The 13,698-nt window shown below is 40.2% G+C and overlaps 1 protein-coding gene across 2 annotated transcripts; it reads right to left on the reverse strand.

The window, feature by feature from the left end:
- Positions 1-5,247: 5,247 nt before the first annotated feature.
- LOC145069805 (myb-like transcription factor family protein) lies at positions 5,248-10,193 on the reverse strand. 2 transcript variants are annotated; one of them, XM_079016753.1, is made up of 17 exons: positions 9,827-10,193; positions 9,655-9,744; positions 8,698-8,763; positions 8,543-8,602; positions 8,400-8,456; positions 8,087-8,222; positions 7,948-8,015; positions 7,760-7,852; positions 7,641-7,688; positions 7,277-7,459; positions 7,058-7,168; positions 6,899-6,994; positions 6,551-6,601; positions 6,402-6,456; positions 5,925-5,956; positions 5,718-5,826; positions 5,248-5,600 (listed from the first exon to the last, which is right to left on the reverse strand). In XM_079016753.1, the coding sequence occupies exons 1-16, from the start codon at positions 9,938-9,940 to the stop codon at positions 5,740-5,742; spliced, it is 1,347 nt and encodes a 448-aa protein (XP_078872879.1). In that variant the 5' UTR covers positions 9,941-10,193; the 3' UTR covers positions 5,248-5,600; positions 5,718-5,739. The 2 variants fall into 2 exon arrangements, with proteins under 2 accessions (XP_078872879.1, XP_078872878.1); XM_079016752.1 differs by having other exon boundaries at positions 5,248-5,605.
- Positions 10,194-13,698: the final 3,505 nt, after the last annotated feature.

Genomic DNA, 13,698 nt, shown 5'->3' on the forward strand with positions numbered 1-13,698 from the left:
AATGTAAACAAATTTACACACTCTATTGGGGTGTTTCGCCTGATTCATCCTCAGCCAACTTTCATCCTTGCTTCGCCTGATTAAAAGGCTCTAAAATGGTTCTTTTGTTGCATGGGGCCTTCCTTGGTGCAAAAAGCAACCTAGATCTGACTTGTGGTTCATAAAGTGACATGATACAGAAGCTCAAACCCCCAACCATGTTTGCAAACATGGTTAGCCACCAAAAATGGCTTATAAAAGCCCTAAATCACCTCAAAGAGGGATCTAACAAATAAATGAGCAAGGTTCAGACTTTATACCTTCCAAAGACTGCAAATGATGAACCAAACTCAAATCCTTCAGTCCCCTCTTGATCCTTCTATGCTCTTCCTTCTTCCTTGAGATCAAAACTCACAAGAATCACTCAAAAGGCCTTAGATCCTCTCAAAACGGCTAGGGTTTGCTATGAGGAGTGTTTGGGAGCATAAAGGGGGAAAGGAGGCTGCATAAGGTCGTTTAAATAGGGTGCAAACCCCTGGATTAGGGTTTTTGTCCAAACAACGGCTACTCGCCGAGTCCGCAGCTTAAACCCCGCGCCTCATCCCGCTTCTACTCGGCGAGTCAGTCCTTCGACTCGCCGAGTCCAAGGCCAAAAATGCAAAAATAAAGGAAGATTTAATAACAAAATACATACCAAGAACCAGGTGCTACACATACTCAGATAACGAGTCATCTGAGATTGCTCTGAAGCAAACTCCGGGAAAAACATAGCCCTCTCCGTGAACATACGGGTAATATCCATCACAGACTCCCCATCCTGTCTCAACGTCAAAAACTCCTGCGCAAGCCGCTCCCGCTCAACGCGTGGAATGTAGCGGGTGCGGAACATATCTCTGAACTGCTCCCAAGTAACAGCAGCCCGCTGATCATCAGAATATGAACTTGTCGTCAATCTTCACCAGTCCTTTGCCCCGAGTCTGAGCAGGTTCAGGGCATACCTGACCTTCTGGTCAGCAGGACATGAGCACGTGAAGAAACAACCCTCCACATCAGACAACCACCACATAGCCCTGATCGAATCCTGTATACCATCAAATGTCGGGGGCTTCGTATTATCGAAGTCCCAGTACCGGAAAGCCCTGCCGACTCCTCCTCCAACCCCTGTTGCAGTTACAGCCGAAGTGGCTGTGGCGGCAGCTGTCTCTGCTAGAGCTACATATCGCTCATCAAAATACTCAACCATCGCGGTCTTAATCGACCCAAACATCTCTGGCAGCTGCACTCGGAACGCAGCAGCAATCTCGTCGTGCATGATCTCCCGGATCCTGGCATCCAACTCCTCAGTCCCTATCTGAACGATGGGCTCAGGTGCTACCGGCACCTCCAACCCTCCGTCTCTCGACCCCGATCCTGATCCTGATCCTGATCCGGATCCCGAAGCAACACGTCTCGTCACCCCCATACTAAAATACATATATATACAAGTCATCAGATAAATAACGTAATGTCGGGAGACCAAAACCCAAGAACCCTAGGGGTTGTGGTTTCCTTGCTACGTGTATGGGTCCTGTGCTTTCAGTAGTACGGGCCCATACTACCTTCCACACCTACCCATATTTGTCTCAAGTATCACCACAACGCCCTAACAATATCATCATCATAGGAAATGCGCTCAACCCTCATTTCTAGGGGAATACCAAATATCTCGCTTCTAGTCTCACCACTTATCACGACTCACACATCCATGAAACTTCCATCATCCCCTGCAGCGCTAGTGCATGCTAGCTGCACATGACGCTGGACCCAATAGACTTTCGAATATCCAATCCTACCCGAAGGCCGAATCAACATTCTCAGGCTATAAGGTCTTTATTATGCACAGCCGTGATGCATACACTAAACATCTACAGTTATGATGTCAATTCCACATACAAGAAACCCTAGGCTAATAGGCATCATGCAATCAGGCAAATCTATCATGTGATTCCTGAAGATCCCTAGCCTAACACTAGCATGTTGTTCTAACATATCAGAATACCAAATAACTGCATGGCATTTTGGGGTTTACTTACAGGCTCCGGCTGATCGTACCCTCTGCATCCTCCATCCTTTGTTTTGAAAACCATTTTAAAACTTATTTTCCAAAAATCTCCTTGATTTGAGACTGGATTCAGACGAGTGTTCCTCCAATTCACTCAAACCAAGGCTCTGATACCAACTTGTAACAACTATAAATTTTACGCCAAATTTAAACTTTTTAAATCATAAATAAAAAACCAAATAGCATTGTTTACAAAATGTTTTCAAATCATTTCCCATCAGAGTGTCCCAAAAATCATAACATAAGGATGAGGAGCGGTGCGGTCACGCGAAGTACCTGAAACAATAAACTGAAAACTGTAAGCCCGAGGGCTTAGTGAGCTACCCCCAAAATACCAATACCACACTGACAATACCATATCGGTAATAATCAATCAATCAACATGCATACTGGGTCATCGGCCTGACTGGACCGCCCTGTCGGGCCTACAGTCTGTCTAAATCTATCCCGAGCCTTCGGCATGACTGGTCCACCACGTGGGCCTACAGTCTTCCCGGACCGCTCATAGGGTATATTGGCCTTCAGCACAAAGCAGGACCGCCTCAACCCAACCACAAGCAAATAACCATGTGCACATATAACAGGTAATCACATAACAGTCCATAGACAAAAAAATCAATCTAGCAGATCATAAGGCATAGCAACATCCTAACTAGGATACCGACCTAACCGGTCACTAACATAGCATCATCCTATATACCAGGACGCCGGCCTAAACCAGGTCACTAACATAATATTGTCCTAATTACCAGGATGCCGATCTAATCAGATCAATAAGCACATCAACCCGTACATGTACAAATATCAGATATAACTATCTCACAGATCATCGATCATAGTAATCTCTCATAACCAAAACACCGACCTAACCAGGTCACTAACATATCAATCCTAACGGATCATAAGAGCATGACAACATACTGTCTATCTATCTGGATACCGCTCTAACATATCATAACCACATGTAGCATACCATAACAATAACAACTAAAGGGCCGGCCTTGGTGCCGTAGACCCTATCGATATAGTGAGGATAACTCACCTCGCAGATGTCGACACGAAAGGTAAACTCCAACTCTCGGACCACTTGACACAAGCTCCACCACCTATCATCATAGTACGTCATACTCATAAGTCCTTAACCTTATAAGGTACCCCATAACCCACTAGTCAACCCCTGGTCAAAGTCAAAGCCCTCAGTCAAGGTCAACAGTCCATGTTGACCCCAACTCGCCGAGTACCATTGGCTATTCGCCGAGTTCCTTGAAGTACAATCCAACTCGTCGAGTCATCGGGGTGACTCGTCGAGTTCCTTTGATTCTCATTCGAACTTTAAGGCCACCCGTCGAGTTCCCTCCTTGCAAATCGACGGGTACACACTCATACATATCCAAGAGGAAACCCATCTGACTCGCCGAGTTGTTCTTCAACTCGTCAAGTCTTATGGCGATGTTCATCGGACTCGCCGAGTTGTTCATCCAACTCGTCGAGTTCACGACCATCTTCATGTGACTCGCCGAGTCAACCTTGCAACTCGCCGAGTCCATTCAGTCCTTTCATCATGCAGACAACTTTTAAGCCATGGCAAGGCCCCAAATTGTAGATCCAACTTCCTTAGGCCTGCTTATCACGTAAAGTTGCAAACTTTACGTGCATGCAAGGCTCCAATGACTCAAAAAGCCCAAACTATGCTTGAAATGGGGTTTTACACTTAGGGAGGGGCTCAAACTCGCCAAAGCTAAGAGCTTTATGGTCCTTCAATCCATAGAGAGTTTAGATATGAAGTTATAACTTCAGATCTTGGCTCATACTCCATGAAATGACTTTATAACCCAACCAAGAACCCTAATCTCCAACCAAGGAGGTCTAGAACGAAGTAGAAAGGAGGATAACAGCTTGATACCTTCCCAAGAGATGACAACTGGAGTAGATCCGAATTTTCCCCAAGCTCCTTGCTTCAAACCACTTGCTTCCCTTGCTCTTTTCACCAAAAATCCCCTTCCAAGGCTTCAAACACACAATGGGCACACACACACACACGTATTAGGGTTTGCTAAGAGACTGCCAAGAGGCTGAAAGAGGTTTATGTTCCCTTAAATAGGGTACACAACCCTGGGATTTAGGGTTTCAGCTGCCAGCTCCTACTCGTCGAGTCCCGATATGGACTCGTCGAGTAGGTTACTTAACCCGCGATCCTTCCCGCTGCTACTCGACGAGTAGATCAACCGACTCGTCGAGTAGGGCTTAACCTAATAACTCATATTTAGACAATACCTGAGAATCGGGGCGTTACATACTTTTTAAAGGTGTTAATGTTTTCAAAAGATGTTTCTAGTTTGATAGGCTTAAAGATTTGTAAACTTTTTTCTTACAATATAATGAAAAAAATAAATTGAATGTATTCAAGATCTCTCAATCATACATTTTGTTAGATAAAATGAGTGTTATGGGCTCAGAGACTACTAAACTTTTTGATGGCGTGAAGTTATGAGTTATCATTTTTTGGGTTCTACCAAAACGAATATATGCGACAAGAGTGAGTACACAATGGAACTTTTTGATGGCATGAAGATATGAGTTATCGTTTTTTGGGTTCTACCAAAACGAATATATGCGACAAGAGTGAGTACACAATGGCATAATATTAGTCGTTCTTTTGGTTTCTACCTAAATATTAGTTGTTTTGGTATCATGAGATGTTTTAGTAGGGCTTGACATCAAGTTTATGAGTTGGGATTTCATCATGAAAGCTTCTTAGTCATCCACATCATGCTTAGAAATGAACTTATATTCCTGTTAAACTTGTGGATTGTTGATTATTTTTTTTCTTTCATTTGTTCCTAATTTGAGTTGACAAAATGAAGTTGTTTAGTACTTAGTTATATTTTGTGCTAAGAAAGCCTCAAGAAGAAAAGTACAAGAAAATACAAGGTGTTTTTAGTTGTCGAAACTGTTTTCATTTTTTAAGAAAATGTTTTCAAAAAATAGATTTGAATTTTCATTTTCGGTTTTCAATGTAAATTTTTGAAAAAAATGTTTGGTCGGAAGCGGTGGAGTTTTTCATTTTCCATTTTAGAAATTTGGAAAACTGTAAAACTCAGTTTTCTAATTTACATACAATTTGGAAAACTAGAAATTTTCCATTTTGTTAGAAAACTTCGAAAAACTAAACGCTCAAAATTTCTGTTTTTCTTGAAAAAAATCCTAGAAAACAGGAAATTTTTCCACAACCAATCACACCCATAATATCCCACATTTAACAAGTAATGTGGAAACAAAAGGGATTGCATCCATTCATACTACTACATTACAGTCCAGTCCTCAAAAGGTAAAGTAAAGAGGTCTTCAACTCACAAACCAACTTGAGCGACAAATATTTACATTATTATGTGTATTTGGTTTGGCATTTGACGAGGAGTTGAGGGACAAAGGATCAATTTTAGCATGAAGTGAAGATGATGATATTGTTGAATGTTGATGTCCCAAGAGAAGTGAGTAGTTGCCAATGAATACTATAAAGCTGTGCTGTCAAAATCAACCCCATAAGCACAGGATTTACATTAATATTAGTTATAAACAGCATGTAATGAGTAATTATGATAAAAAAAAAGGTAGAGCAAACAACTTGTTATCTTACCTCTCATGTCATGTCATATTAACTAACTATCTGTAGCCTTCAGCTTTCGAGGTCTTTTAGACTGAGCTGGTGAAGATGGAGCCTCTCTTCCAGGTCCAGCTCCAGGTCCCTTTAATTTTTTAAAAAAAATCAAAATAATTGCAGTAATAATCTGGAATAAAATAAACTACTAAGCAGGGAGTAGCATGCGGATTGATTGATACATACCTTGCGTTTCTGATCCCTTTTCACAACTCTTTCTGCATCCATAAGAGCCAAAGGATTAGAATTTTGGAAAATCAAGTCCCTATATTCTATTCTAGGCTCATTCACGATAAACCCACGGCTTTATTTTTTTATTTTTTATTTTTATTTTACCAGAAAATGACAACCGGCAATCGTTTACACATTTGGGATTTTAGCCGGTAATCTTCAAAAAAGAAATGTGTATACAATTGCAAGTTTCTTTGTCCTTTTCTAAAAAACAAATACCGGTTATTTATCTTTTTCTGTTACAAGAATATAACTGTGGCTTTATCGTTAATGCGCCTAGAATATAGGAGCTTAACTTTGCTGAAGAATTCCTTAAGATTTACAACACAAGCAAAAAATAAAGAGCAACAAAAGTAAGGAATGAAAAGAAGTATGAAGTAATGAAACCACAACACAAGTGAAGTAAATTATATTACAAGCAAAACTTATTACCTCCAAAGCTTACTACTGGGTCAGGAATGAATGTCCGATCCAGGTCCATGACACGCTGTCAGATCATAACAAATATTGAAGCGTAAGGAATGCATTAAATGCAAAAAAAGTAAAATACAAGTGATTGTAAAGAGCATTTAGCAAGTAACCTTTGGTGTGTCTGGTGTTTCATTATATGAACCTTCCTCCTTATTTTGCAACTGGAAAAGAAACAAACAGGAGAAACTTATCAAAAATGGTAAAATGCAAGTGAGATAGTCTGTCATCCTGAAACTGGCTATGCTAATCTTAAGCAGCATTGTTGTGACTTGTGAAATAGTGAGGTAGTAAAACGCACCACATTACACAGAGTGTATTAAATGAAGTTTTGCACATCAAATATATCTCGAAAGAACAAAAGATAACATTTGCTGTTGAAAATAAAAAGCTTCCTATTTATGAGTCCCTATAGTAAATGCAGAGCAGTTGAAAGGCCATATTAATAATGTATAATATACCAGTTTCTGAAGATTTAGAAGAGTGAGTATCTCCTTTCGCAATTCCAGATGCTCTGCACAAACAGCTTTAGTAGGGACTTTGGGTTTCAAATTCACCTGTTAAAATGTAAAATAATAAGCATCGAAGAAGAACGTATAGAGGAATGGATAGTAAGAAACCTTGAGCTCTTGTAAAAATTGTTCAACACGCTTAATAGTTCGCAATCCTGCTGAAGAGCTTGCAGCTTGCACCATTTGATCCAGTGCATAGGTTCTCAAGTACACCCGAAGCTGCACACAAGAAATAATCATTTCCTTCAGCATACAAAGATGAAGCAAACAGCTCTTGATATGTTGAATTAAGAAGCAATGGCACATAAAGACTTGTTATAATTATACCATGCGAAGGGAAGCTGCAGCAGCAGCAGCATTGTCTGCCATTGACATCAGAGGTGCACCACCACCACCACCTGCAGCCACCTGAATACTAGAAGGTGATGCGGTATCAGCAGGAGCACTAGTTTTCTCCACACCTTCCGGACTAATATTTGATGTGACAGGCAACTCTGCATCTTGAGCAGCCTGAACAACACATATGACATAACCAAGTATTATCTTTTCAGAAAATAAAGGGCATAATAGCATACGAAGCTTAATCCTTCACATGATTCCCACAAGTTCATAAAATTACTAAAACTCCATGCATGCTATTAAATTAAACACTTCACAAGACAAGATTGCTAAAATCCAGTACAAAACTTGCCTTTGCAGCCATACGGGACTCGGTTATTTTCTTAGCTTCAGAAAGAACCTGAAACAAAAAGCTTATGTTCCATATTAATATTAAAAAAGGAAAAATAAATAAATAAATAAAATGCATACCTCAGCATCTTTACGCTCTTGGTGCTTTGTCTGGGAGAGAACCATGGACAATGCACGCTTACGCTCAATCTCTTGAGAGATATTGTATGGTTCCTAATTACATTTAGAAAAGTGTAGCACATGATTTGCATTGAAATTGTTAAACAATGCTTGCTGTGCATGTAACTTTGTAAGAGAAAGCAGCTTACCTTAACAAGAGGGTGACTGGAAACATCAGCAGGAGTTGGGGCCCTCGCAATCAATATTGTACGTGAAACTGCAGATTGTATGGAATATTAACTTCTACTGAATAATGAAAATGAAACTGATCGATGTCAGATATCTTACCACTATAGTAGCGATTCTTCAGTTCCTCCATTGTTCGAGATGATGATGATGAAAATCTATCAGCAATCACAGAGAATCGGAGATCAAAACGTTCACACAAATCAAAGAGTTGATCTGTCTCTTCTTTGGTCCATGTCTGGCATACACAATTTTAGATTGCTCAATACCACATCAAAGACAAACTTATAATAACTCATATAAACATAAAATATACCATACAGGTATCTATCTATTAATAATAAGTAAGTTCCAGCCCCTTACAATATGATATGATTTAAAGATGAGCTATCTGAGAGCATAATTTCATACTCACCAGATCCGTTAGATGCTTCTCATACTCCTCATCTGTGTACTTGATTACATCAACAGACTGCAGAAAATAAACATATCAGTTAATGGGCCAAAGGTAACAAGATACAAATCAAGCAATCATCCAAAGGAAGAAATAACATCTACCTTGTTGTATTTGGCAAAGGAATAATCTCCTGTTGGTGGAGTTCCATTTACAACTCTAACCTATAAGAGTTGAGAAACACAAGACATTTTATGAATACCTCCAAATCACAAAAGAGGTTAAATATCAAGAAAAGAAAAGGTACAGAATAATATACCCAATGGTACAGCTGCAAGTTATCTTTTCGAGCAGAATTTGTGAAAGCAAGCCATTCCCAAGTTATCTGAAGAAAAAGTCTCAATATTGTTAACAAGCAAAATGGATGTGAATGGTAAACCCATATCATGTAACAGCCACCATGGCTAAGGGAAGCTCAGAAATGCAATTTGACAGGATCTGGTTACTTCTGATCATACAATCGTTACTATAAGATAAAGATGAGGTTCATACAAAAGCAAAAGCTACATATCTGTAAAACAAGTATTCCAAAATAAGCCCATATAACAGAATAGAACTACGTAATGCAGCTTTGGTCATGTACGAAAAAACAGGTAGATGTAGATCAATTTTGGTTATGCTTATGCATTCAAGCTGTTAAGAAAGGCATGCTGTAGAACTTCAATCATAGAAGCAAATCAAATAGACAACGGAGTAAGCCACATCAACAGTTCTTCTAAAATGACCAATGAGAATAATAGTAATGAAAAATGAGCTTAAGTGGTAACAGCTAGAAAAGCCCCCCCCCCCCCCCCCCCCCAGTTTGGTTCTGACTTCTGAGAAACATCAAGTTCATAAAACGAATGCAGCCGATATAAAATATTGAAGACAAACAAGTTGAAACCAGAAAAATACAAGTTAAAGAATCAACCCATGCATGATGTAATTCTTCAAAGCATGTGTTGATGAAATGGTCAGCAGACTTGAGCACATAGTTCACTTCTGCAGTAGAGGGGACTCGTTTTTTTTTTGGCAAATTTGAAATATTGGGCTGTAATTGTTGACAGTGTCCAAGTCAATACGAACTGAATTGCGGATGGGGTAATACATTAGTAAATAATTAATTTATACCCAACTAGAATAGCAACTTCGCAAGCAAGAATCCCCAGTCAAACAAATTTACAGACATTATACTTAAGCAACTTGGGAAAGAAATTAGAAAAGGTCACAAGCCAACCTTCTCATTCTCAGGTTGATGACGCTTTTTTAACTGATTAGCATCAATGGAAGGCATAAGAGGCGCCACACCACCTGTAAGCGCATAAACCTACATCCAAAAATGCTTCAGGAAATCAAGAAACCACACAAATTATCTCAGAGGTATGTACGTATGTATGTAATGTACAAACCTCGCGCGAAATGCCATCGGGTTTTCTCTGAGAATCCTTCTGGGGTCTCGATTTCTTTTCCTGTGGTATGGGCAGTGAACTTTTCGGGATTCCTAGAATGTCCTTAGCATCCATTATCGAAGTTAGGGTTTTGACGTCAGGCCTTGTGATACAGACCAATCCACCTATGCATTAGTCTGAAAATCTAATTGAGGAGTCTACAGATTCGGGTTTGAAGGAAGCAGATTTCAACGATCGCGCTTCAGACACTTGAATATAGATTCTATGTTGGAGCTCCTAACCTTGGATGGACAACAATAAACATCGTCGCTACAAGTCTACAACATTAGAAACCCTGCAAAAACCGCCCCGGTCAAAATTTGACCCAATCCACCGAACCAACCCTGTTAATTACTTTTTAACGATTAATTATTCCCAAATACTTGTATTCATTCTATTTACTTTGTTGGTTGGATTCTTAAGATTTCCTTTAAAATTCAATATTTTAGAAAACAGATTTTTACTTTAACCGTTCTAATAATCGATTTTAAAAAACAGATTTTTGATATATATATATATATATATATATATATATATATATATATATATATATATATATATATATATATATATATAAAAGTTCAATAGAGAAGTATAATTATAGGTTTTTTAAGGAATTAAATCTTTTTTTCAATTTCTAAAGTTTATTCTTTATCGAAAAAAAAATCTAAATATATCTAAATTCATATATTAACATTGTGAATGTGAAAAATATTTTTCGAATTCACCGTGTGAATCCGGATTCACGTTGTGAATTTTCGAAGATTCACATTGTGAATTTGACGTAAAAAAAATAATTCGAATTTTATATCATTGGAAAAAGGATAAAAAGTTATGAATTTTTGTACTTTTAGTTTTTTTTATATAAAAAATAAGTTCTAAAAGTTGAAAAAAATATTGGTTCTTTGGTTCCTTGGTTAATTATGGTTCTCTATTGAACCTCACCCTATATATATATATATATATATATATATATATATATATATATATATATATATATAAAGAGAGAGAGAGAAAGAGAGAGCTAGGTTCAAATGTTTCTAGCAAATAGTGTATGTCTAAATGCACCAATGAAAATTCAAAAATAATAAATCATTAAATAAATTAAAAAAGGGTATAATGGTAAACTTCCTATATCTAATTATGGTAAAAAAATAATTCAATTAATCTCTCCTTAATTATTTTAACCCTACAAAGCCAACATCCCTAACCTTAAAGAGTACGGCGGCTTCCTCAAATCATCGATACCTCTAATCCTCCTTTCCATCAGAAATCGATCCTTACATCTGAGCACCACCGTCTCCCTATTATCCGCCATCATGACAGCAACTTCAAGATCCTCTATAACATCCCAAATTTTGAGTCCAAAAATTTCATTTTAATTAATAGATTATATAAACATTCATAAGAAAACTACGTAACAATATATCATTTTGCAAATCAATGTATCATGTCTGAAAACCCAATAGTAACATGTCAGAGTACAATCCCATAATATCTCGAGTGCGGAAAATCAATGCATGTGTGTATGATGTGTTGCTACCGCGCCAGCTCCTTCCCCTTCACTGAAGAGGTACCTGAAACCAAAACAGTAAACTGTAAGCACGAAGCTTAGTGAGTTCCCCCATCGTACCACATACCATACGATCACATAGCATACATACTGTCGGGCAATTATGGGGTGCCCAACCTACCCAGTACGGCCATTCTGGGGTGCTGATCTACCCGTGTCAAGCCATTCTGGGGTGCTTACCTACCCGTGTCAAGCCATTCTAGGGTGCTGACCTACCCGTCGGTCCTAACAACCGAACTCTCGGGGACTATTCCACCCCCTACTGCTACTATTGCATATATCATAACATTAACATACTATCAGACATATCTAGGGTGTCCAAACTACCTTTCGTTCCTAACAACCGAACTTGGGGACTATTTCCCTCCTACTACCACTATCACATATAACTCGGATGTCTGAATAGTGGGTGCAAGGGCGGTACAATCCCTGCTTTAAGTGCCCCGTCTTGCCGCACTTGTAGCAGCCCGACGATCCCAACCTGCATGCTCCCTCGTGCGGCCTGCCGCATTTACTGAAGCGGCCCTGTCCTGACTGGCCTTTCGGCCTACCATATGATCCCTTGGGCTTCTTCCCCGAAGCCCCAGTCACCTGCCCCTCCTCTACCTTCCTCTTCCGGATGTGCTCCAGATCAATCTCCCTTCCATTGCCCTGACAATCATGGAATCCAGGGTAGGGCAAGCTGAAAAACTAACATGCTCCCGAATGTCGGCTCACAACATGTCATGTTAGCGGGTCCTCCTCATGTCCTCATCTCCCACATACTGGGGCACCAGTAAGGCACTCTCCCGGAACTTGGTAGTGATATCTGCCACTGTCTCCGTCCTGTGTCTCATGTCTAAGAACTCCCTAGCCAACTGTTGGAGCTCCACTGCAGGTGCAAACTCCGCTCTGAACCGAGTCACAAAGTCCGGCCACGTCATAGCCTCAACAGTCGAGGCTCCCAGAAAGCCACCAACCGACTCCCACCAATCTTTAACCCTGTCTCTCAAGCACCCTACTGCATATCTCACCTTCGACCCCTCGGGGCAGAAGCTAGTCAACTGTGCAGACTCAATGTCTGCAATCCATCGTCTGGCAGCAATGGGGTCCTTCCCCCCATGGAAATCTGGCGTGCCACTACCCCTAAAGTCCTTAAAGGACTGTGTGCGTGATCCTGACTGGCTGGTCGCCATGTCACTCCTGAACACCCTAAGGCGATCCTCTATCAGCCCGACAATCCCTTCCTTGATTGACCCAAAGATGACCGGGGTCGCATCAAGGATGCCTCTAGTGATCTCGGACGTAATGAACTCGCGTAGCCTCTCATCCACTAGTTCGAAGCCTAAACCCGAACCCGATCCCTCTCCTGAGCTGCCAACTGCTAGCCTCGGACGTAGTACAACCATTTTGCAATACATAATGACAACCGTTAGTGATACCGATACATCTAGAGGGATCACATCCATCACGAGTTCCTTGGTCTTACCTCAGCCTTCCTCGATTCAAGTACGGATCCTCCGCTTTCAGTAATACGGACCCATATTACCTTCCACATCTATCCGTACTTTCCTCAAGAACCTCCTTGACTCCACCAAGTCACTACTACTGTTATTGATCTCTACTACTCTCATCCTAGGCTTACCCTAGGGAAAATCTCTGACTCCACCCAAACCGGTCCTCAGCTGCTGAAGGCCTCCTTGTAATGCCAATTAGCCATCACCTGAATACCATCACATGTAACGAGGCTCAGATAATCCTTCGAGTAAAAGACTCGTCCCTACAACGGTTAGACTTAAACGAGAGTTGCGCAATAGGGCCAAATCCAGCACTCTGAGATTATTCAACCCTAATCACACGTGACGCGACGTACTCACCTAATGGCTAACTCCAATCATTCAGAGTCCTAGAAAGCACAAAGCAAGCAGCATTCAGACACAGGAAACTACTCATGCAAACCTGCCCTTATAACGAGAAACTGTACTAGCATACAGTGCTAAGCTCATACTATCAGGCATAACCTAAACAGGCTATCCTACTGCTATTTACTCAATACTAGCATGTAATTCTCACAAGCTAAAAACACGTAAAGCAGGCACATAAGGCATCATTCCTAGATCCTTAGTCCTATTCTAGCATGTTGTTCTACTAAAGCTGATAAACATAACATAAACTTGTATGGGTACTTTGGGGAATACTTACTTGAGCTCGGCCGGTCGCGCACATCACACACTCCGTTCTTTCTCAAAACTCCTTTAACTTATCCTTTAGAAAACCATTT

The sequence above is a fragment of the Lactuca serriola genome, chromosome 8 (assembly GCF_051521515.1).
Source record: "Lactuca serriola cultivar US96UC23 chromosome 8, Lser_US96UC23_V15, whole genome shotgun sequence".
Taxonomy (NCBI): Eukaryota; Viridiplantae; Streptophyta; class Magnoliopsida; order Asterales; family Asteraceae; genus Lactuca; species Lactuca serriola.